Raw genomic sequence first — 25,699 nt, 5'->3', positions numbered from 1 at the left:
ATGACCTAGAGGGATAGGATGGTTTGGGAGGTGAGAGGGAGGCTCAAGAGGGAGGGGACATATGTATGTCATGTCGTGTATAGTTGCTCAGTCATGTCCAACTCTTTGTGACCTCATGGACTGTAGCCCTCCAGGCTTCTCTGTCCACGGGATTCTCCAAGCAAGAATACTGGAGTGGGTTGCCATTCCCTTCTCCAGGGGATCTTTCTGACCCAAGGATTAACCCTGCATCTCCTGCATTGCAGGCAGATTCTTTACCATTTGAGCCACTAGGGAAGCTCAGAGGTATGTATACATATGGCTGATTCATGTGGATGTGTGGCAGAAACTAATGCAATATTGTAAAGCAATTATCCTCCAATTAAAAATAAATAAATACAAATTAAAATTCTATTGTTGATAACTCTATCCTATTTCTATGCAAAAATGAATATATATTGTAGTTTTCATTGTAAAATCTGTTTAAATATAAAGCTTCTAAATATTAAACAATATAAAGTCAGCAGGTATCACCTCCATCCCTCCCTCTGACATTTCTGCCTGGGACGTCTGGTTATCATGGGCCCACAGGATAACCCAGGATAGGACGATCTCTGCTGTCTCGGAGTCCTTCACTTGGTCACACCTTCAGTGTCCCTCCTGTGATGTACAGGAGCATTTTCATAGGTTATAGGAGTTAGGCTGTGACGTTACTGAGACCATCTTCTGCCTACTGCAGTGGTGTCAGGTAAAGTTAAGATACTAACAACAGAAGAGGCCGGCCCTTCCTTCCATGTAATTGGCATCTTTGATTCACTGAGCTCAGTCGGGTAGAAGGGACCATTCTGGGAGCCGGGGGCCAGGGACGGGACCTTACAGCCTGGCTGGGAGACGAGTTACATCACAGAGCAGTGTCGAGTACAGGGCACAGACGCGTTCACCCACTGCAGTGCAGCAAGCAGAGACTCGGAGGGGCAGATGGCTGCTCAAGAAGAGCAGTCTCTCTTCTCTTAGAGAAGTGTACAACATGCCTTGTTTTATTGCATTTCCAAACACCAAATGCCTTTATTTACTATCGCGTAGAGACAAAGGATATTCAGATTTAATGTTTTAAACCATGTGCATGTGTATGCATGTATGTGTATTTGTGCACACACACACAGATATATCTACTTAGTTTAACCGAGAGCTGCTTGGGCCAGCAGGCTGTTGCAGATCTGTGTTTGGACCTGGGTAATGGGACATCACGGTTAACTGCACGGCTGTGGCACTGTCGGGGCTCAGCTGCAGGGAGCAGGGGCCTGCAGCTCAGGCAGCTGGAATAAATCCTTTTCTGCTACTACTCCTTAGAGACTTATTGCCCACACCTCCTCTTCTGGCCTCCGTCTATGTGTGTGCATCCTTGCTTCCTTGGCAGAGCCAGCACGGGCCATGGAAACAAGGGACCAGACTGCATTCATGGGGACAGTCTTCTCCTGACCCTGAGGGGGCCTTCAACAGACAGAGACGGGTGTGTAGATCTTAAAAACGCAGAGGGTGGATTTGTATTGCAGGATTGTTGAAGTTGGGCTTCCCTGATAGCTCAGACAGTAAAGAATCCACCTGCAATGCAGGAGCCACAGGGTCAATCCCTGGGTCGGGGAGATCCCCTGGAGAAGGGAATGGCAATCCACTCCAGTATTCTTACCTGGAGAATTCCATGAACAGAAGAGTCTGGAGGGCTACATACAGTCCATGGGGTCACAAAGAGTCAGACATAAAAACCATCTTTGGAGCTTCCCCAGTGGCTCAGATGGTAAAGAATCTGCCTGCAATGTAGGAGACCCAGGTCTGATTCCTAGGTTGAAGCAAATGAGAGAGGAATCGGAGCTGAACTGTCTGTGGTGGGTCCGGAGGTGCAGGCAGGGCAGGGTCACAGCCCCGTGAGTAGCTGATGATCAGGGACTCAGGAGGGACACAGAGTGGACACAGGTGTCACTGACTGTATCCAGTATCCCGGCTTCAGGGTGGAACTGGGGGAACTTTTCCAGGCTTCCATGCAGGTGAAGGTTTCCTGCAGCTGCAGAATGTGAGCTCCAGTCCCCAGGGAGCAGGTTAGGAATGGTGGGCTCCCGCCTCACCCCAGACCTGCCAAGTCACATTCTGCATTTGAACTGGAGCCCTCTCCGCAGAGCTGCAGTCCTGTATTTAACCAGAACTTGATGTCACTTATGTGTTCCATACGAGCATGTCCTGGGGCACACAGACCCAGATCTGTTTCTTCCCTCGGTGTCCACAGTTTACTAAACAGCAGCTCAACCAGCAGCTTGCTCAGTTCAGACACTGGGGAGCTATTCCTAAAACCTACCTGTCTCAGAATAGCATGTAGCCCCCACTTTATCCTATTGATTCTCACTCCTGGTGCTGTGTCCCTTGTCTCCTTACGTCTCTTCATCTCCATGACAACCACCATAATGAAAGCCGGCATCAGCTCTCTCATGGACCTCTACGCTTCCCGTCCAGCTGGGCTCTCTGCACCCCCGAGACCCTGTTAGTCCATGCTGCACAGAGATGCCAGAGTGGACTTACATGTGAAATGGAGCACCCACCTTTAGGTGGTGGTTATTGTTGAGTTGCTCAGTTGTGTCCAACTCTTTGTGACCCCATGGACTGCAGCACACTAGGCTTCCCTGTCCTTCACCATCTCCCAAAGTCTGCTTAAACTCATGTGCATTGATTAGCTGATGCCATCCGACCATCTCATCCTCTGTCGTCCCCTTCTCCTCCTGCCTTCAATCTTTCCCAGCATCAGAGTCTTTCCAACAACTCTCAGTATATCCGACTAGGTCCTGCATGCTCCATTCTCAGCTCACTGTCTCTTCCCATCCTTTGTAACTTGAAAAACAGCTGTGTGGTTTAGAAAACTGCAAGGATCAGGTGGATGACTCTGGACTTGGTTTCCACAGTTCTCTTTGGAGTGACGGTGATGCTGCAGTCTCCACCTCTCAGGAATGGTCATGTACTGCCCTTTCTCATGCCCCTGGCAATGTGCGTTCGTTTCTTGGGGAACTGGCCACACTCAGGACCCGTGCGGGGTCATTTCACGACCCTTAGCACCTGGCAGAGCCCTTCTGCTTGGATGAACGGTGCGTCTGGGTCTCACAGTCATGGAACTCTGCTGCAGGAAGGCGAGAGGTCATGTGGTAACGTGCAGGATAGAATCAGGGAAATCAAAGAATTCCATTTTCGTGTTTTTTTTTTAAACAAAGATTTGCTTTGTGAAGTCAGTAGATTTGGTTTTTTTCCCCTAATAAATGGAATTGGGCTCAATTTTATGTGAATGTGCCAAAGGTGGAGGCTTTTAATCAAGAACCACCAGGGAAACAGAGGCTGTTGTCTTGTCCCCCACAGGAGCCTCATCCCCGGCCATCGCTTCCTCTTCTGCCGTTTCTATTACCCTTCTGCAGCTCCTCTCTCCTCTGGGAAGGGGTTTCTGCCCTTTCTTTAATGGCTGCCTGTTTACAAACTTCCAAGTGAGGCCACTTTGTGTCCCGTGGCCTGAGAAGACAAAGAGCCATCCCAAGGGCTTACCTTCAATCACGTCCGCAGGTTTCGGGGGCCCCAGAGCCCATCCTAGCCTCCGCCTCCCCATCGGCCGTGTTCCCAGCCTCCAAGGAGGCTGCTCCATGGTCTTGTCCCCTCACACCCTCTCCCCATACCCTCACAACCCTCTGTACTTCTCCTTCACGGGGAGACCAAAGAAATGCAAAGAGGAATCACCCCGTCCTCAATGGCCAGTCTCCTTCCCACACGGGGTCTAGACACATACTTGCAGCCTCTGCCTGCCTCGGTGGGAGAGACATCCCAGCTCCATCGGAGCGTTCACTTTCCTCTTGTGTGAATTTAATCTGACATTAGATCACACACCCGTGTGTTTAGTTCTTTATCATGTTTTGCCACTGGAATGTAAGCTCCTGGTATGTGTGTTAGCCTCTCAGTCATGTCTAACTCTTTGCCACCCCATGGACTGTAGCCCACCAGGCTCCTCTGTCCATGGGATTCTCCAGGCAAGAATACTGGAGTGGGTTGCCATGGCCCCCTCCAGGGGATCTTCCAGACCCAGGGGTTGAACCCAGGTCTCCTGCATTGGCAGGTGGATTCTTCACTGTCTGAGCTGTGGAGGAAGCTCTTTTCTCTCTTGGTTTCCCAAGAACTCTTGATGTTCTTGTGCCTGTAGAGCAGCCCCAGCCCCTGGCATCTCACAGGAACCAAATAAATACTTGCTGAATAGATGAATGAGGGTTGTAAATAAAAATGCACTGATAGGTTGTTTACTGGCAGTAAATTACTATTACTAAGGATCACTTATGACGCATTCCTTATCAAAACAAATGTGCATTAACCCCTGGCATTAACTGGATCTCCTCTACATAATCCCCCATAAAAGAGGAACTATAACACCACATGGGACATTGGACTTTAATTGGTGCTTCTATGTTCCTAATAGACTTTTAATGGGCCACATGGTAGCTATGAGCATAGCTAAGAATGATATAATATTTGAATAACTGAAATCATGCATTGTTTCATTATATATGATGCTGTCTCCCTTGGAATATTGACACAGTGAGTCATGTCAATGATAACGGTGTCGGGGAGGCAGAGCCCATTTCGAGGCCATTATACTAGTGGCACGTGACTAACAGGGGGGCCAAGGATGGTAATGGATACATAATGGATAACGAAGGGCTAGGATTCTGCACAGTGATGGCTGCTAGTGATTTTCTAGTAGTAATAACCTCCTTCTCTCAAAATAAATGTAACTTCAGTGTTGAAAACTGTTAGCAGCGCGAAGGGCCCCCATTGCTTTGGGGGTGGCCCACTTTGCTTGGCTTAAACTTTTCCTCCAGAAACCCGGGTTCATCTCGCTGCTTCCCAGGCACCGAGGCAAGCTGCTCTGACCGCCTGCACCACGTGTCCCCCGATCAGTGTGTCAGCAGGGCCCTCCTCAAGGAACACACACCCCCACGCCCCAGACTGACTACCTTGTGCGTATCTCCTCCTTCGCTGGTCTCCACTCTGATGGTTTCTCACTTGCATCCAGGATTCTGGAATCAACAAGCAGTTTGCCCTGGTGCGTGGTAGTACCCTCAGGACACCTGCTGCCTGGCCCTTGTGTGGTGCTCCCTCGCGCCCCTTCACTCCTCCTTTGCTGGCTTTGGAGGCAGCACCCCAGCTGGGGTGGTGTCCACTCTGTGCTCCTTCCCGCCCAGCACCTTCCTGCCAGACATTCTGAGGCTCTGCAGCGGCCCCAGTCAAGTGTTGCTGTGCGAGTTCAGAGATGTGCTTTGCTCTGATCGCTCTTCATAATTCATGTCACCACCTGTGAGCCAAGGCAGTGCTGGACCCAGGATTCCCTTCCACTGAGGCTCACTGCAAAGTCTCCATTTCCCTGGGCTCCAGAAACCACATTTATTCAAGAATAAGGGCTCCCCAGGTGTGGTGCTAGTGGTAAAGAATCCACCTGCCAATGTAGGAGATGCAAGAGACACAGGTTTAATCCCTGGGTCAAGAAGATCCCCTGGAGGAGGAAATGGCTTCCCACTCCAGTGGTTTTGCCTAAAGAATCCCATGGACAGAGGAGCCTGGTGGGCTACAGTCCATGGGGTCACAAAGAGTCAGACCAAGATTGAACAACTAACACACATTAGTCTCTGTGTGACTGGGATGCAGATACAAGAGGGATGTGTGATCCATGGGGTTGGGGGAGGCTGAGGATGCTGTGGACGGGGTGGGGCAGGAATGCAGAGGACAGAGGAGCCGTCCTCAGGCAGGGAAGTCGGCCCCCTCAGCCCCTTGTTTGCTGACCTTCAGCATCCACCAACATGTATGATGACTCTGTCTGTTCTGGGTTGGTTTGCAAAGTGTTTTTTAAAATTCCATTTTGTTTTTCTAGCACAGGAAAACCAGGGTTTATGGAATAGCTAATAAGGCCAATCAGATAAGCTGTAGGCATCTGCAGAAATTAAACTGAGAAGGAGGATGAATTGCATGGAATTTTAAGACTGTTTTCGCCTCAGCCACAAAATATTTTATCCCTAAAATAATGTTTTCATAATAAAAATAAATTTCAGCCATTTTTCAGCTGCAGAAATGTTGTGAGGCTTTTCTGAGTTTGCTGTTTGCATATGTTTGTGTTTATTCCTCAAACCGTCAGACTTGGCGTGATTGACTCATCCCGGGGGATCTGCCCAAATGGATTATGGGGTCAGAGAGGACCCTCTGCCCCGCTTTCAGACCCCGGCAACCCTAACACCAGAGAGAAAACCCTGGCAGGTCGGTCAGCTCAGCTTTACCGGGTAATTATACAAGTAGGTAATCCAGCACCTGGTGGAGGTGAGGCGTTAGCTACCCCATCTCTGGGGTACACGGGTTCCGGGGTTCCACACTTCAGGTAAGGTGACAGGAGTTTTGAGGCTGGACGGAAACCCGCCTCCCTTCCCTGGACCAGCCACCGCTAAGCCTAGACCCCCTTCCGCAGCTCAGGTGGGTTTGCTCTCAGCTGCCTAAACAAAGACAAAGCCTGCTTTTCCTGTGCTAGCAAAACAAAAAGAAATTTTAAAGAATGTTTGCAGACCAGCTCAGAGCAGACAGCATCACTACACATGTTGGTGGACGCTGACTTTGGAGGTTGATGGACGAGACCTGCAGACCACAGGGTTTCCCTGCCCCACACTGGGAGGAGCAGCCGCTCTGCTGAGGCGGCGAGGGCTTCGCTCACCTGCCCACTTGGAGCAGGGTGACGAGTTTCTCGGTGCTTCTCCTAGCTGCCTGTGTCAGATGCATCTTTATTGCAGTTGTCCTGTCTGGGGGCCTCTGTCTTCCTTACTGGTCCTCTGGTGCTCTCTGTCATGGCAGCTCCAGGCTAAGAACCACAGAGCATCAAGTGGAGAATCAGGGACCTTCCTGTTAGGTGTGCTGATCTGGCTGGGATGGCCATTATTCGGGCCATACAGCACGTGGGTGGTCATCAGTTCCATGGGCCTCTTCCCACTGTGCCTGCTTTTAAGCTGATGATAACTCTGATGCCATAGTTGTCCCTTTATTGAAAAAAATATTTTTAAAAGAAAACGGCTAAGATGGCTATAGATCATCTATTAGGGACTAAGATCCCTAGTAAATCTGTTAAAATATTAAATATTTACATTAAAATTTCAATATTAATTATATTGCAAGTGAACACTGGAGTGGATTGCCATTCCCTTCTCCAGGGGATCTTCCTGACTTGGGGATCTGACCCAGGTCTCCTTCATTGCAGGCAGGTTCTTTACCATCTGAGCCACAAGGGAAAGTTTAGTCACTCAGTTGTGTCCAGCTCTTTGCGACCCTGTGGACTGTAGCCCTCCAAGCTCCTCTGTCAAGGAATTCTCCAGGCAAGAATATTGGAGTAAGTTGGTATTCCCTTCTGCAGGGGAATCTTCCTGACCCAGGGATCGAACCCAGATCTCCTATATTGCAGGCAGATTCTTTACCATCTGAGCCACTAGGGAAGCCCAAGAATACTGGAGTGGGTAGCGTATCCCTTCTCTAGGGGAACCAGAGTCTCCTGCATTGCAGGCAGATTCTTTACCAGCTGAGCTACCCGGGAAGTCCACATATGTATACACATAATCATATGTATGATTATATTAAAATATATTTGTATATGATCATAAACATAATGTAAAATATAATTAGTTACTTATTAAGGATGATCTGTGTGGAGGTTGGCAGAACTGGTATATTATCTGAATGAAGGCCAGCAGTTGCTGATTTCAGATTTCAGAACCAAGGCTTTCAAGGTAGAAAAGTGGGAGAAAGGCAAGAAATGAATGGATAGGCATAAATATTCAGGACCACATGAACTGAAACACTGGAAATAGTTTCTGGTTGGCACTGATGATTTCTTTTGGTTTTTATATAAAATAAACTAGAAAACTAGCTTGAGATGATTAGATCTTTGTATAATACTTTATTTTACATTATGTTAAGCTGTGTGACCTGTGGAGTTTTAGAGGATAAATAGCTTGTGAATAATTTTGTCTTTTTTTTTCCCCTGTACCAAGAGCCCCGTGGGCAACTAAGTTATTTTCAACAGACATAATTTAAATTCCTGATGTTGACTTATGAACAAATACATAAGGAAACATGAGCAAACATGTTCATTTCAAACATTTATTCTCCTCCATTGCTTGAAAGTTATGCACTGGCTTGAACATGTTTTATTTTCTCCAGAAAGGTAATCCATTTTCAGAACACATTGTTGTGGTTGAGCTAACCACTCGGCTATACACGGAAAGAGGAGAAGTCTCCTGCAGTCAGCCAGATGGATTACTTGTTTCAGAGAGAGTGGTGCATGGGAATATGAGAAAGTTATAGAGAACTTTAAATTCATAACACAGCCCATCTTTAAAAACTTTGTATGTATCTTTATCAAAGCTACTCATATACAACATGCAGAAAGTAGCTCTCCTAGTTTTGTTATTGAACACTAGTCCCAAGACCTCCTTCTCCCACTCTTTGCACTCTGCAGAGGCCCCCACTGTCCTTTACTGGAGCTAATCGTTACGGTGTTTACCTGTGACTCCAAACATAGCCTTGTTCTGCACCGTCACGACACGCTGTGAGATCCTTGCTGTGTAGACAGAGCCTCTTCCCTCCCCTACTCTCTTCCTCCCCCATACATGCTCTTCCCTCCATCTGTCCCCTCAATATAGAGAGATATTAGTTAAAACAATTTTTAAAAAATCCATGACATGTTAGTCATCATAACCTAGAGACTTATGTGTCCCCTTTTGTATCCCAAAGAATAAATGCCTGAGAACAATTCCAAGCAACTTTCACATGTTTCAATATCATCTTACTCAAAGGGAAAAAAAAGTGTTGGTAGCCCAGAGGGATGTCTGTAGAATAAATGGATAAGGTTTTGGTTAAACTTAAATGGGCTCTTTAGATGTGTTTGTTTAGTACTGTTTACATAACTTGAATGGACATTCTTGAATCTACACATTCACTTGTTTGTTCATTCATCCAACAAATAGAGTGTTAAAATGCTTCAACACATATATTCCAAATATTATCTGGTACTGGTGACAAAAAATATTAGAAGAAACATCCAGATTCAAATTCCACATGGAAGGAACTTGGAAGTTGTCAGTCTCTTTTGACAACAAGGAAAAAGTTGAACAGACTGAAAACTGACAGCTCTTTTTGGATTCAAAAATGAGGCGAGGGCACAGGGTGACTTCATTGCCCCCAAGATCGGAGAGACAGACAGGTGGACACTGGGCATCATGGCTTACTGGAACAGAGTTGCTGAGCAGAAGCCAACCTGGGAACCAGGGCTGGGCAGGAGGACCTGAACCGTAATTGATGAGTTACTGGGGGCTCAGAGTTCAAAGCTCCGGGGGACCAAGTTGTGGTGGGTGGCACTTAGAGTGCTATGAGATTTGCCAATAGACCAAGTTTAACCAGGAGCTCAACTGTTGTAAATCTAGGAGAAAACACCCATCACATGTCTGGCAGTGGAAGGGGCAGAGGAATCATTTGGAAATGTATCAGGGTACTCCGTCCTTCTTAACAGGGCTGCCTTTAGGAGAAGCTCTTTAACCAAAGCCCACCCTGCTGGGGCATTGGCAGAGCCTAACTGACTTGTGAGGGCGGATGGTTCTCATTCAGTCACTCAGTCATGTCTGACTCTTTGTGACCCCGTGGACTGTAGCCTGCCAGGCTCCTCTGTCCGTGAGATTTACCAGTCAAGAATACTGGAATAGGTAGACATTTCCTTGTCCAGGGCATCTTCCTGACCCAGGGCCCGAATGCATGTCTCCTGTACTGGCAGGCGGGTTCTTTACCACTGAGCCATCAGGCAAGCCTGAGCCAGAATATATCACAACAGAAATCTCCAAAACGTTAGCAGGGAACCTGCAGCCAGAGCTGCTTCAGTGCTTACAAATCTTAATGGCAGAGCTTTTGAAAATATTTATGTTAGTTATAACCATAAACTCATTTTGAGAGAGTTTGTCTTCACACCACTTATGAAGGAGCTTTTTCTTCCTAAGACATCACCCACGCATCTGGCCATGGAGCCCCAAGTGTGGCTGCTTCATGCCCAACTCTGATGAAATATTTAAAGATCTGTTAACAAAGACTAAAGCCCTGGGGATGCTGTTAGAAATCTGGCATTTTTATTTCTTGCAAGAATCCTATGGCAGAAATTTATCTTATGGGATAATCTAATTGTATTTGTTATAGCAGTAACTGTAGAAATAGAGAAGTGGAAACTTATGTAGACATATTTATCAGCAATGGAGACATTGAGAGTTGAATGTCCTCTGCATTAGGCCCTCCACCAGGTTTCTCTTGGACTCATTGTCTTACAAAATTAAAATTTTGTAAGACAAAATTTTACAAAATTCAAAAAATTACAAAATTAAACAAAAGTCTATGGCCTTAAAAACATTACATTATTTTGATTGTTTTGGCTATACCTCTGAGTTTGATGGCAAATTCAGTTGATAAACAACTGTTCCATGGTATCCCCCTGAAGAGGCATTTCCAAGTTTTTATCCAGAAACCATCTTCAGAGTAATCTAGGACATGTAGTTTAAGAAAATGTGATTTCCAGGTATTATTCCTGATGTCCACTCCTCCAGTCCCAAATTCAAGTCCTGATGGGGGAAGGGGACAGTTGGTACTTTGCTTATTACTAAGTTTTGAAAACCACTGCCCAAGAAATACGATGAATTGGGCGGTGACCTTGACAAATGAAAGAATTTTAGATTGGCTATGGTGAAGCTATTGATTTTTAAATTTAATGATAAGTTGTTTTCCATAATCCTTATTATAGGAACAGACTAGGTAGGAGGTGAGGGAGCTGTATTTGCAAAGGAGGAGATTAGCGGGGGAAGGAAACGGAGATGATTTCCCGGAGTGGGAGGGAAGAAAGGAACGTAGGGGCTGATGGTTCCAGCTACTGAGCAGTAGCTCTGGAGAGTCGAGGTTTTCAAATCCCCATCAGTTGCTTGGAAATGCACATTTCCTGCCCGCTGTGTATCTCAGTAGCTTCTTGTATCAAATGGAGCTATTACATGACAAGGGTAGTTTTTTAAAGTATATCAACTCTTTTGTTCTAATTCTTTTCCTTCATGGTCCCTCGACATCAGTTCTTGCCTGGATAGACACAGATAGTGTATAGTAAGCAGATTAACTCAACATGGAATTAATGTTTAATGTGCAAAACTGTGGTAGTTCTGGATGGCAGTCCTGTGTTAGTTATCCCATGTTGCTTTGTTTTCATTATGAAAACACCATTTTATATTCTTATTAATTTTTGTTGGGGTTTAGTTGCTTTACAAAGCTGTGTTATTTTCTGCTATACAGCAAAGTGAATGAGCTATACGTATATGTATATCCCCTCTGTTTGAATTTCCTTCTCACTTAGGTCACCACGGAGCACTGAGTAGAGTTCCCTGTGCTATACAGTAGGTCTTCATTAGTTTTCTGTCTTATACACAGTATTCAGTAATATATGTCAATCTCAGTCTCCCAATTCATGGGAGATTCAATTCTGCCCTTGGTGTTTACAAGAATTTGCCCTTGGTGTCTATAAGAACTTGTTCTCTACGTCTGTGACTTTATTTCTGCTTTGCAAATAAATTCATGTATACCATTTTTTAAGATTTCACATAAAAGCAACGTTATACGATGTTTGTCTTTCTCCTTCTGCCTTATTTCTCTCTGTATGACACTGTGTACTATGTCCATCCATGTCACTGCAAATGGTAGCAAATGCCCTTTTTATTTTAAAAACGGAATTTCCCTCTGCTACAGTAGGTTCTTAGGTCGAGTGCTCCCAGATAACCTCACAATTTTTATTTCTGGAAGGTTCTTTCAGTAAACTCTTCTCAGCTTAAGTCTGGCTTTGCCATTTACTGGCTGTCTGATCCCTGCAAACCTCTTAAAAGGTTCTTTTCCATCATCTATGAAAACAATGTATAGTGGTCATTAAATGAGAATGTGTGTGTGTGTGTGTGTATAACAGCTATGCCTGGAATGCAAAAGTTCACAACAAAAGGACTCACCTCGCCTTACCACGCATGCCTGTTCTTACACTGTGGGGTGTTTTGTGAAAATGCAACACAAGTGTCCCAGTCCTGCCGTGAACAGGTGTCTGGCCTCTGTCCTCTTCCTGCTTCTCCTGTCTGGCCCCCAGCAGAGCCCTGCATCTTTGGAAGTCAGATTCACTGTGGTCTCATTAGCATGAATAGTTATGACTAGTGGGTATTGGGATAATGTATGAAAACTCAGTTCTTCTTTCTAGAATGAAATTCAAGGCCAAGTCTCATTAACTGAAACCATATTCATTTAAAGCTACACGGATTCAGGTACAGTAGAGCCTGTTTCTAAATAAAGCTCACGTCATACACATAGGTGCTTATAATTCATTCACCACAAGCCTTCGAAATAGATTTGAGGCCTCTGACAATAAAATACACATATCCAATAAGCCTGTTGAAATGGAAATTAAAATTTAAAAACCATATAGCAGGAGCAAAAAGCATAATAGTTACTTAGGCTAATAAAATTATTCTGATTGAGCATTAAATTGAGCTCCACTGTTCCCCAATAAATAACTGCTTATTATCCAACTGCCCAAAAGAAGAGGGATGATAATTACCGTCATACGTCTTACTCAGCTGATGGTTTTCGAGGTAAGGTGATGTGTGAGCCAAGGTGCCAGGAACCTTGGAGGCAGCCAGACGACTGAGGCAGGGACAGAGCGCCGAGGTCCAGAGGAAGTCCCCGATGTGGGGACTGGAATTGGATGGCAAATGATGAGGCAAAGCAAGAAAGACGGTGCAAGTCCAGACAATCGCCAGCTTTGGAGTTGCCTGAAGGATTTGTCCTGGTTATTTATGTGCTGATATAGTTCTTAAGTGTCTCAGTTATTTTACTGACCATTAATAACTAGTGCATATAGAGGTAATACCATCAGGAAGCTTCACTGTCTGTTCAAGGATAGGAGCTTGAGACAGCGGCCAATTTCATTTTCTGACTTTTGTTTTCCAGTTCATCAAAATCTGGGCTAGAAGGGTCTATATATTTACTCAGCTTTATGCAAACCCAAATATGTGAAAAATCATAAAAGCATGAAATACAGTGCTGGAGATGATTTGGTTTTCAGAATGATTCTTCGCTTTACAAAAGGACTCTTTGTAAATATTCTTAAACTGCCACTCTTCTTTAGTAACATGAAAATCTGGTTAGAAGTCTTAAAATTGGATTTTCCTCCCAAGTTATGAAGATCCAAAGATATGAAAATATCTTTCATAAAGACGTATATGGATACGGAATTTGGTTATAAATTCCAAGTTTAGATAGCCCTTGTAGGGAGGGGGCCTCATATCACTGGATTAGAAAGGGCTGTTGTAAATTTCCACTGTTTTCATCGTCAGTAATTATATACAGCCTTGGAAAGAGTAATTTAATATTTCTTAATGTAAACGTAAGGGGAAAATGTTGAATAGAGAACATAAGAAATCATGTCTATCTGCTTTCAAAACATTTTAAAAGATATTTTCTTTTACTTTTTCAGTTTTAGACCTGAATTCCACATAGGATTCCCAGGTTTGGTCCAATAGCTATAGCTGAACTAGAAAGACTTAGCTGTCCTGCACACTGGATCTGGGCGCGCTTGGCTTGCCTGGTTTGTGTTTAGACGTGGTTTCCTTGCTTTTGAAATGCACACTATAGCATTACAAAATTTAAAAGAGAAGGACTTTTTAAAAATTGAGTCTGGCTCATATTCATCTATGTATTTGCATATCTAATAAAATTCTATTCTGTGTTGAACATAATAAATGATACAGTGTATAGAGTTGGGAGTATTTGTCTCCCTTTAAAAAGAATAGTTTATTTTATCAGACAGTTGATTACTGGTGGTTCTTCTTCATCTTGTTGAGGCTTTATTGTAGCTTTTTTTAGAACTGGTCTGGAGTAGCCGTTATCTAGGATGTGGTTCTGGCATGTGCCTTTTTGGTGCCTCAGTCAAATCCTCAAGGTGTTACTAAGGTCCCTCCACTCTGGTCTCTCTGTTCTCCAGCGGTGTGTGTCCTCCAGTTTGAGTGAAAGTCGCTCAGTCGCGTCTGACTCTTTGTGACCCCGTGGACTGCAGCCCACCAGGCTCCTCTGTCCGTGGAATTCTTCAGGCAAGAATACTGGAGTGGGTTGTCATGCCCTCCTCCACGGGATCTTCCCAACCCAGGGATCAAACCCGGGTCTCCTGCGTTGCTGGAGATTCTTTACTATCTGAACCCTATCTTTGTCTTGTTTTCAGCTGTGTATCAGCTGCTCTCCACCAAGTCTCACCTCACACACGTGCAGTCCGGCCATTGGCCAAGGTCCTGTGAGTAACCCGGTAGACTTGGGGATCCCCTTCTCAGAGCTCTGTCCTCCCCGGTCTTTGTCCTCCCATCTCCAGCTGCATACTCAGCTCTGAACGAACGGCGATCTTTTCTCCTCAGCACAGCCTGACTACTTTCCAGAGTTGTCCTTCATAGCTGTTAGAATCACTCTTTATTAGGATCACTCTTAATCCGTCTACCTCACTGCACATATTGTTTTGCTCTCCTTGCCTCTTTGGGTCCAATGGCTCCATCTCTCTTCGTTTGTCAGGATATGAAGATTTATTGCTTCCTTTTGCTCCATGCATTTCCTGTCATTTTAAGTTTTATTCTGATGTCAGATGATGACTCTCACTATTGAGGGTGCCGGCCTTGTTCTTGCAGTGGCTGCAGGACAGGAAGTATTCTTTGAAAAACATCATAGAATTTCTAGTTGGGAAAACAGATGGGTCCTACCCTTTCAAGTTCTATTCAATCCTTGACAATTTTTTTTTTTTAAATGTGACAACTTCTTTAATTTTTTGGAAAAACTGGTACAACCGCCTTTGGTGGCTAGATCAGAAAGCTGTTTCATAGCACATTTTCAGTATTGTTTCAGCTGAATGTGAGATTATAACAATTTTAATCTCAACTTCAGAGGTCTGTTTTCTCGTATTTTGACACAGGCATAGTGGTATACTGATGACCAAGGACTAATTTCCGACAGGTTCATTTTGATGGCTGGGACCACAGATACTACTGCTGGGTGGATGCAGATAGCCCTGACCTTCACCCCATTGCACGGTGTGATGTCACAGGTCGTCCCCTGGAAGTACCATGTCGTGCGTATCTTGCTGCTCATGTTGTTGCTTTTTAAAGACTTAGTCTGAAGTCTATCTCAGTGCTGTTTTTCTCATGTCACTGTAGGTATTTTAAAGCTTAATATCACATAGGTGAATTGATTAACTGATATAATAGTGACACTGAAAGCCAATTACTCATAATTAAGCCTTAAGCCTTGTATAAATGAGTTATCATCATTAAGGAATTATTTTGATAATGTAGTCTAGAAGAATCTTTGTTTTCCACATTTTAGTTGCGGAAAACTGAGCTCAGTCTAAATTCATCTGGGATCAAACCAGGTCTCTTATGTCTCCTGCATTGGCAGGCAGATTCTTTACCACTAGTGCCACCTGGGAAGCCCCTTGTTTGGATTAATTATTATTAATCTAGTTTATTATAGGTTTCCTGATTAACCTTTTGTTTTATAATTATTCAAATCTGCATTATTAGTCTTAGTTTTAAATACCTAGACTTTAAGACATACTCGTAGTTCTATATACCACACACACACATATATATCATCTACACCCCCATTGTTAAAGCAAAAATACATACACATACACACACATAATCCTACTCCAGCATTTATTTTCTTACTTATTTATCACAGAATCTTTTTACACTGGAAAGTAGAGATAATTCTTTTGTCTGGGTCCTGCAGAAAAGCAAAATATGAGGGTCTAGCATCAATGTTGCAACAGCTTCTTTACTATCTTGTCTTATTTCTTTGCCATAATAGTCTGTGTAAAATCAAAATCTAACCTTTTACCAGCATCTTTCGACTCGAGGCTCCTATGCACATACCAGGCCAGTCATGGTCTGTCCTCTGCTAACCTCTTGCCCTACCCTTCGCCATTTCAACCAAGAACAGAATTACTTCATTGATACGTAACAGGTTTGCTCATAGTACCTTGAACATTGGCCTTGTAACATTCTGACGACAGTGCGTCACGTTTGTGTCCACTGCTCTCTTAGCTTCCTTTTCAGAAAGTCGCACCCCACGGTCAGTGTCATGTGCCTGAGGACTGAGGAGCTGGCAGGATCACGTGCTCTGCAGCTTGGACCACATGTAGCATCTTCACTCTTGCGCCATCCCCTATGAGTGTACTTGTACAAACAGCCACATCAAATCATCTTTTACCACCCATGCTGTTTTAAGTCAAAGCATTTACTCATATAATTCAAGCCAAATTTGTAAGTCCAATATCTTTGATAATCAGATCAAAGTAATTATGTTTTGTAAGTAGATCTATAAAGCCAAACCCAGTATTTTATCATATATGAACAAAGTCATCTTAGCAATATTAATTTTCTTATATTTCAGATGTTGTAACTTTCAGACATTGTACTCTGTAGTTCTACTTCAGTTGTATTTATATGATTCATCAATTGCCTTCAGTACTTTATATAATATGATAGTTTTATTGATCAAATGCTGCAAAAGACTGTTCAACATTTAGGACTTGGAAAAGGGCTTAGAAATCATCTAATCTACCCTGTTATTTGGTGGAGGCAGAACCTGGCTTGAACTTTATCTGTTTTATTGATTTACTCTAGTGAATTTTTATAAAAGATACAGCAGTAGGTCATCTATGAGGGGTATTCTGTGAAAATAAGAGCAATCAAAGAAAATATGAGGTAGACACTTTTTATATCTGCTCTTCTCATCTGGTTTTCTTTATGAATATTTTCCTTTGACCCTTTTTCAACAGATCTGTAGCTCAGAATTATAATACATGCCTTGGAAACAAAGGAATAGAAAATAGAAAGAGAATATATGTTATATATATATATTTATATATGCATTTTTTCTTTCTTGGAGTGACTTCCTAATTTATGTTTGTGGGAAGTCATGAAATATAATAAAATCGCTGCTTATGAACAAGTAAAACTAAATGCAGATTGCTACAGTGGTTTTGAAGACAGAGCAGATGGGCCAGTCTAGCCCGGCTCCTAGAAGGGTGTTGACCTGAATTCAGAAGCTCATGAGGGGCCTGGACCAGCGGAGGGACAGAGGTGGCCTCTAAAGGTAGAAAGGCCACAAGAAAACGCAAGTCAAATTTGTTGGTCTTCATGCAGATTTTATTAGAATCAATTAGAATTTTGTTTTCCTAATGAGTTTGTGTCTGTTCTTCCAGTGCCATTTTATCAGTGTCTTTATTCTCACTGCAGAAACCGAGCCGAGACGTAATGCACGTGATGGCTGCACACTTCTGTGGGAATCCTTGTGCAGTGCGTTTTGGCCAAGACCATGATATTAATAACCCATAGTATTCCAGCACGAAAATTCTTGAAAAAGGTAACTATGAAAAACCTTTTGAGAGAGAAACTTGAATGTCCCCACTCAGCCAGGAAGAGCGCCAGCTTGTGCAGCCAAGTGCCCATGACCTCCTCTTAGCCTCATTACTGGCCAGGTACTCACTGACATGTCGCCTGTGTCCACTGCTGCAGTGAGATCTCCTTTCCTCAGCCCAGGAGGGCACAGTTTGCCTGTTTTAGCTGATGTATAATCCTTCAGGGTGGATTTTTTTTCTACACGTAGAATCAAAATTAAATACTTAAAAGTTAGCAGTGAGGTGTCAGGATCTTTTTCTTGTGCTTTGCATCCCCTAAATGTCCTTAAAAAGATAAAAATATCAGGACCACTTCAGACAACTACGGGATTGCCTCTTGGCAGTATTTTTAGTCATAGCATTTGGAAACTAAAATCCCAATCACATTTGATGCTAAATTTGTTTAAATAGAGGTCGTTTCTTTTATTAAATTATTGGATGCTAAGTCGCTTCAGTCATATCCAACTCTTAGGGACTCTGTGGACTGTAGCCTGTCAGGCTCCTCGTGAGATTCTCAAGGCAAGAATACTGGAGTGAGTTGCTATTTCCTCCTCCAAGAGATCTTCCTGGCCCAAGAATTGAACCCACATCTCTTATGTCTACCGCATTGGTACCTGGGTTCTTTATTGCTAGCGCCCAAGTGAAAGTGTTAGTCATGTCTGACTCTTTGTGACCCCATGGACTGTGACCCCAGGCTCCTCTGTCCATGGAATTCTCTAGGCAAGAATACTGGAGCAGGTAGCCATTCCCTTTGTCCAGGGGATCTTCCCAATCCAGGGATCAAATTCAAGTCTCCCTCATTGCAGGCAGATGCTTTACCACCTGAGCCACCAGGGAAGCCCCTGCAAATTATCCATTCCACCAGGCAATGGGGTGGTGCCCAATATTTTTTGCGTTGGAAATTAAGCGAGCTTGAAAAGCAAGATGGCGGACTTTGGAGTTAGGAAAGCTTGGGTTTAAATTTCCATTCTGCTCTGGCTGCCTGTGGCTTTGGGCAGGTTCCTTCACCTGTGGGACTCACAGGCTTGTGAGATTTAGTACCTGAACCACGTTACTGCCTGCTGCTGGCTGTCTGGGCTCAGCAGCCCTGCAGGATGGAATGGGCAGGTGAAGAGTACAAGCACATTTGCTTCCTAGACTGCCGTTTCTCTTCATTGATCCAGAAAATTGGGAGTTGACTTGACTGCCTACAACTTAAAACAACCAGTCTGTTTTTTTCCCAGGTACTTGTTATGATTGCACAGTCCATAAAAGGGTCGCTGATCTTGGAGCAAATGTGGAATAACTGTTCCAAACACTGAGAGTGACTAACATAGACTTGAGATAAGCAGGCCCTGTAAGTCCCATGAACCTAAGCATGAAAGAGCCTTGCTGTTCTTTAAAATAAAAGTTGGAATACTTATTGTACCCAATTCCAATGTGCATGTGGGTTTTTCTCCCCACGCCAGCTGGGTATCCCACGGTTCAGCTCAAGTCTGACATGTGTCGCCTTAAAAAAGTGCCCAACATGAGAGTTGTGAGTTAAGGTTTATCTGGGGCACAATGCAGACTGGAGCCTTGGAGACAGCACCTCAGATAGCTATGAGACTATTCTAAAGAGGTGGGGGAAAGGACAATGTAGCCGTGATCTTGGTGAAGGGGGTGTATATGCAATCAAGCACATATTTTTTGGTAGAAAGGTTCTTCCAATCTCATGAAGCTTCTGTTAGTCATGAGAAACAGTTGACACCATGAAGGATTTTAGGGCTTTTCTAGATATGAGGAGATACAAGAATTGGGCTCAGAAAATGAGCTCCTGAGAATATCCAATGATCTGAAGACCTGTCCTGCCAGTTTTTCCTGGAGCACAGAGGGAGTTATTTCTTCTCTCCACCCTGAGCTCCTTTCAGGGTGTGTTGACGGTCAGCAGCAGCAGCACAAGATTTAATGCTCGTAGAGGTAGATGCCAAACGCGCGTGGCAAGTGCCAGTTTGTAGTTGATGTGCTGTTAACTGGAGGCGGTGGTGCAGTCCTACATCACTGCTTCCCCTACTCCAGCATCCTCATCCCCAGTTCTCACAGGGGTCACAAGTCCAGGGTGTCGTGTGGGCTTCTCAGGGACTGGCTATAAATCTGGAGGTTCCTACTGTCCTCTCCTTAGGTTTATTGATTTGCTAGCATGGTTCATAGAACTGAGAAACCTTTTACTCACTCAATCACTGGTTTATCATAAAAGGATACATCTGGGGAGCAGCTGGTGAAAGAGATGCTTAGAATGAGGTCTGGGGAGGGCCATGGAGCTTCCCTGCCCTTCTCCAAATCCCCTCTCCCACAGATTCCATGCGGGTTCACCAACCCGGCCAAGCTTTGGCCACTTTTCAGGGGTTTCATTACAGAGGCACTGCAATTCAGTCCTTGGCCATTGGAGCTTGAGCTCAGTCTCCGCTCCTCTCCCCTCTCGGGGGTCGGGAGTCGGGACTGGGCAGGACTGGAAGCTCCAAACCTCTGATCAGTGGTTGCTTCTCCTGACACCTGGCCCCCATTCTGTGGTGCTTTGCACAGTCATATCATTAATGTAATAAAGTGAAGTGAAGTGAAAGTCGCTCAGTCGTGTCCAACTCTTTGCGACCCCATGGACTATATAGTCCATGGAATTCTCCAGGCCAGAATACTGGAGTTGGGAGGCTTTCTCTTCTCCAGGGGATCTTCCCAACCCAGGGATTGAACCCAGGTCTCCCACACTGCAGGTGAATTTTTTACTTTCTAGTGGGATCTTTTGTGGGATCTCTTCATAATGACACACGGTCATACTGTAGTTACCAGGGGAAGCAAATAGCTGGCCCTCACCCCAGCCTGGATTGGGGGCTCAAATTAATGCCCCCAAATTTACAAATTAATGCCCACTCAGTGCCAGCCTAAGGAGTGGGTTGGGTGAGATCAGAGGGAGAAATGCACAGAGAGAAGGTGAGCACGCACACTTCTGACCTCCTTGTCTTCCTTTTACCTGCCTCTACTCTACTCATTCCCCTTTTCAGGTTCTTAAATAAGAATTCTTTCCACCCCAGGGCCTTTGCATAAGCCATCTTCTCTGTCCAGAATAGTCCATCTCTTCTTCTTAAACATGACTCATTCCCACCCTTGAGAATTCGTCTCCACTGGTCCCTTGTGAGAAAGGCCTTCCCTTGCCGCGTCCACTGTGATTTTGCATTTCACCACTTCCTTTGCTCCATTGTGCATATCACAGTTTGTAATTACTCTAATTGTCTATTTCTTTTTGTCACTAGTCCCAGTGAGACCGTAAGCTTCAGGAGTGGAGTGTCTGTCAACATTTTGCCAGTGTCTGGCTTCCAATAAATATTTATCTGCTTATCCATCTCTCTCTAAGCGTTACTTAATCACTTATACCAAAACCAGAAGCATCTCAGGAGACCAGCCTAGCCTTTCGCTTGCAACCTTTATGGAGTGAATTCTTGAGTAGTAGCTGTGCAGTTAGTCTATTCAGGCCTGGTAGGACACACATGGCCAACACCCCCACAGCTAACAAAAGAACCTTTCATAAATAGGAAGCTGACAGGCAGAAAAAGGAGATTTCCTTGTTGGCTTCCATGTCTAAATCATTTTGTCATTGTTCTTTCTTTAGCTTCTGTTTGTTTTATATTTGGAAGTAATTATGAAACTTGATTACAAATAAACAAAACATTATTATGAAGTTAAATGTATATTAATAGTAGTACAAACTACAACAATAAGATCTATAACCTTTGTAATTTATCTAAGGACCTCAAGAGCATTGCTAATTTATTTAACTGTTAAGCATAAATAAGCATACTAGAACATAACTTGATAAAAGATACAGCTCATTTTTACTCCATTTAGTTCATTCCATAGCAGATGTATAAATATGGCAGAACAACTTGTAAATACACCATATGGGCTGGTATGTTGTTTTTCCTGTTAAGAGAGATATAAGATTTAAATCTGCATTAAGAAATGAATGATTAATAAAGCTCTCTTTGGGACCTTTGGGATTAAGAGCATTTGGGAACCAATTTCTAATTGGGAATTAGAAAAGTTTTATTCTGTCAGAGATGGAAATCCCCTTAGAGTATAGAATAAGTTAATGAAGGGGCTTCCTGGATGGCTCAGTGGTGGAGAGTCCACCTACCAATGCAGGGGACAGGGGTTCGATCCCTAGTCTGGGAAGATCCTACGTGCTGTGGGCCAACTAAGCCCCTGCACCGCAGCTTCTGAGCCTGGGCTCTAGAGCCCTGGAGCCTAAGCTATACTGAGCCCACACATCCTAGAAGCCATGCTCCTCAACAAGAGAAGCCACCACAGTGAGAAGCCTGTGCACCACAACTAGAGAGGCCCCCATTAGCCACAACTAGAGAAGAAGCCTGTGCAGCCAAAAATAAATAAATACATAAAATTACTTTTTTAAAAGAAGAGTTAATACAGATATAGTCCAGATCTGGAATGATAAATGTGATGGTGGACAGATGTTATTCCGAGGAAAAAAGTGAAGATTCTTAACTTTTCCAGGTAACAACACATCTCCAATTTCATTCTAAGGAGAATTTCATAAGGAATCTTTAGTATTTGTTCTTCCAAAATAACAGCAGGCAAGTAATCAGCAGTTTTAAGAGTCCCTAAGTACTCGTTGACTTAATAGACAATTACAGCAGATTGTGTTAAAAAAGAAAAAAAAAGTTAGCTATTTTAGAAGTCCCTAATTACAGATTTACGTGATAGACTTATCAGGGAAAGATAATACATTTCAAAACGTACTTACAGTCTTAGTGATATTGCTGTTTTCGGTGCTCCTTGTTGCAGCGCTTGTCGTGTGAGCTCTGTCTGCTGGGGGGTGAGCGGGGCCCGCCGCTTTGTTCTGGAGCTCGGTCTCCGGTGCCCTGTGCGGTGTCCTGTGGCCAGGTGGTCTCAGTTCCCGTTACAGACGGGCAGACTGTGTCTAGACAAGACTCGGCTCTGGCCAAGGTCACTGACATTGAGGACAAGAGCACACGAACTGCTGGACGCCACGGAAGAACCCAGTGGTTTGACAGTGGGTGACGCTGGTTCTTATGGGAGCCCAGTTTAGAATCACATCTGGCCAGATGTGTGGACATCAGCACATGGATGTCCACCTTTAGGGATTTCTCTGAGTTGTCACCCTGTTCAGAAGACCATCACGCCTTCAAGGAAAAGGGACAGGATGCAGTTATTATACTCCTGCCCCTGTGTCCACCTTGGGGGACCTTGGGTGATGGACTGACCGCCTGGGTTTCGAGACTTGAGGGAGGGTTTTTCTATCCCAGGGATCCTATTTCTTTGGTCACTGAATGAAGGTTTACTTGGTGTCACCAGTATACTGAACACTGTACCAGGATTAAGAAAGTCCTATGGGACAGAACTGTGCTTCAGGGGCCAGGATGACGAAGGAGGAGGGTGCCGCTGGGGGCTTTGACAAAGGTCACTCGGGGTGACACAGGGCTGTGCCGGGCACTGGGATGCAGCATGAAGAGCCTGAGATTCCTCCTCCTGAGATGCATTCTCCTGGCCACACCACGTCTTCTTACAAATTAGGGCTTGGAGAAGGTGGTGAGGGCAAGTCCACAGTGGCTTTAAAGGCAAGCTTGGTGCTCTCAGCATCGTGAAGATGTTCTGTTCACTTGTCTAAAAAGATGAACAAGTCCTTGTCCATTGTGTCTTATAAGTGGATATATCATAAAGGGCTCCATGGAATGACAGTAGAATCACATATTTCTAATGTAAAGTAAATGCTATGTATTTGCGTTACCAGAGAAGCTGGAAGGAGATCATGGGTTTTGTTTTTCATCTCACTCTGCATTGGAAGCAACCAAGAATTGAGAAGCTGAAAACATAGACTGACTTAAAATTGAATGAATGCTGCAAATGACAAGCTTATAGAATTGGAAATTTATAAAATGTTTGGTAACTAAGGGCCTTTGGCTTATACATGGCATGTCATCCATGCTTTGATACGGATTTTAAGTCAGGAAGTAAAAATTAGAATTGTTTTCCTTAGCAAGACAGCCAGTTTCACTTCATGTAAGATCACTGTGAATGGTGGACCACCCTTATCCTCCTGGGCTAGCGGCTCTCCATGCCCTCACACCAGCAGTGGGACCACAGGCCTTTCCTCCAGGCCCAGTTCCCTGGACCGCATGTCTGGGAGCATCTCACGCTGGGGCTGCAAACACACAGTCAGAGATGCTGAGGCTGGCCAGTGGCCTACTGCCCTCTGGGCCTGCCACCTCGCCCCAGAGCATTGTTTAGAGTACTCCTAATTTGACTAATTCCTCTAGTCAAAGCTATGGTTTTTCCAGTAGTCATGAATGGATGTGAGAGTTGGATTGTAAAGAAAGCTGAGCGCCAAAGAATTGATGCTTTTGAACTGTGGTGTTGAAGAAGGCTCTTGAGAGTCCCTTGAACTGCGAGGAGATCCAGGCAGTCCATCCTAAAGGAAATCAGTCCTGAATATTCATTGGAAGGACTGATGCTGAAGCTGAAACCTGATGCCAAGAACCGACTCATTGGAAAAGACCCTGATTCTGGGAAGGATTGAAGGTGAGAGGAGGATGAGATGGTTGGATGGCATCACTGATGAGATGGACATGAGTTTGAGCAAGCTCTGGGAGTTGGTGATGCACAGGGAAGCCTGGCGTGCTGCAGTCCATGGGGTCACAAAGTGTCGGACACAACTGAGCAACTGAACTGAGCTGTATTTGACTGACGTCATTCCTTCACTAATATTTTCTCTGTGCACCATTATTTCTATCAGCACCAAACAGTGGAGGACGCTGAGGGGCGGACATAGCTGCTGGCGGTGTGCCCCTTGTCCTCCTGAAGCCCCAGCCCTGTCCTTCAAGGCGCTGTTCCTTGGATGGTCCTGCCTTCTCCTTATTGCTCCTGTACTTGGCTGTTTTCCTGGACATTAAAAGCTCTTCTGTCCCGAGGAATGGTAAAGCAGAGTAACGGAAGTGTGGTTTTGCAGGTTTCTGATCTTTAATGTGCAGTGTGTTTTCTAAATGCACGAAGAACATCCACCATCATTTTCTTTGAAGTTATCGTTCTACTGTTCACGTCAGTGGACCTGTTTTGTAAAGAAAGTCATTAGAATGGGAGGGAACTCTTTTTCTAATGTAATGTCTCGGACTAAATTTTATGTCATGCCAGGCACCTAGGGGAAATTTAACAGCACAGGGCAGTCACATCTTATTCCAGGGGTAGCTTCAAAATTCAGCAAGTAAGGCAAACGAACAAACAAAATGTCTCACCACAGTCACCGAAAAGTGTCTCGGTCTCCTTTAAGCCCAGCACAGTGAGTTTTCCTTCCATCAGCAAACCAGGCAGTCAGCAGGTATAGGGAGAGGTGTGTGATTGGTGTGAGTGGAGGGGCCCAGTTGTGTGAAAACCGTACCACATCTTAAACTCCAGGGCCATCGGAACTGGGGCGTCTGCTCCCGTTGTGGGGAGCACAGGTTGGGAGGGGAGCTGAGGAGAGGAGTGGGGGTCTCTGACTCCCAGCACCTGCCCCTGGGCCCGGTGCGATCACCCGGTCTTCGTTCTGTGCATTTCGGGTGTTTGATGACTTTGTCACACGTGTCTACCCTCGCTGCCCAGGAGTAGCTGGGGTCACTGATGAGGAAAACTTGTGTGTATAATAAACATATGAAAGTTGAGATTCCAGCAGTTACTCGTTGGGCAGTGTAGCAGACTAAAAAGACCACGGATCTGCATGTTAGGGGTCTTGAATGCTTGTCCTAACTGCCAAAAGGTGATTGGCACAAATTATTTACGCTTCCAGCGCTTTATTTCCTGACTTTCAAAAATAATCGGATGGCTTCGGTCAGTGGTTCCCAACCTGGTTGGGGAAACACTTAAGAAATACTATTCAGAAGCTTGCCTCTGGGATTCTGACTTTGAGGGGCCTGGAAATATATGTATTTGAAATCTTTGCGTCCCTCTGTCTGTCCTCTGGGGCACTCCCAGGCTCTCTGCACTGTTCTGTCCATGGTCTCCATCCTGGTGTTCAGATGGGATGGTCCACACAGCCAGAGTCATGTCTGACTCCAGTGGTTGGAGCCCGCGAAGGACCTTCTCAGAATGGGGCGCCTCTGTGTCTGTTACTTGTTCTTTCCA

At 44.6% G+C, this 25,699-nt stretch overlaps 1 protein-coding gene across 1 annotated transcript in view; it reads left to right on the top strand.

The window, feature by feature from the left end:
* L3MBTL4 (L3MBTL4, histone methyl-lysine binding protein) overlaps positions 1–25,699 on the top strand; it is a 156,725-nt gene that overhangs the window by 39,836 nt on the left and 91,190 nt on the right. Inside the window, 2 exon segments of the mRNA XM_027525960.1 lie at positions 15,109–15,255; positions 22,370–22,598. Of these exon segments, the coding sequence (XP_027381761.1) occupies positions 15,109–15,255; positions 22,370–22,598 (376 nt within the window).

Source organism: Bos indicus x Bos taurus, chromosome 24 (assembly GCF_003369695.1).
Source record: "Bos indicus x Bos taurus breed Angus x Brahman F1 hybrid chromosome 24, Bos_hybrid_MaternalHap_v2.0, whole genome shotgun sequence".
NCBI lineage: Eukaryota > Metazoa > Chordata > Mammalia > Artiodactyla > Bovidae > Bos > Bos indicus x Bos taurus.
This window is presented reverse-complemented; position numbering and strand designations above follow the sequence as displayed.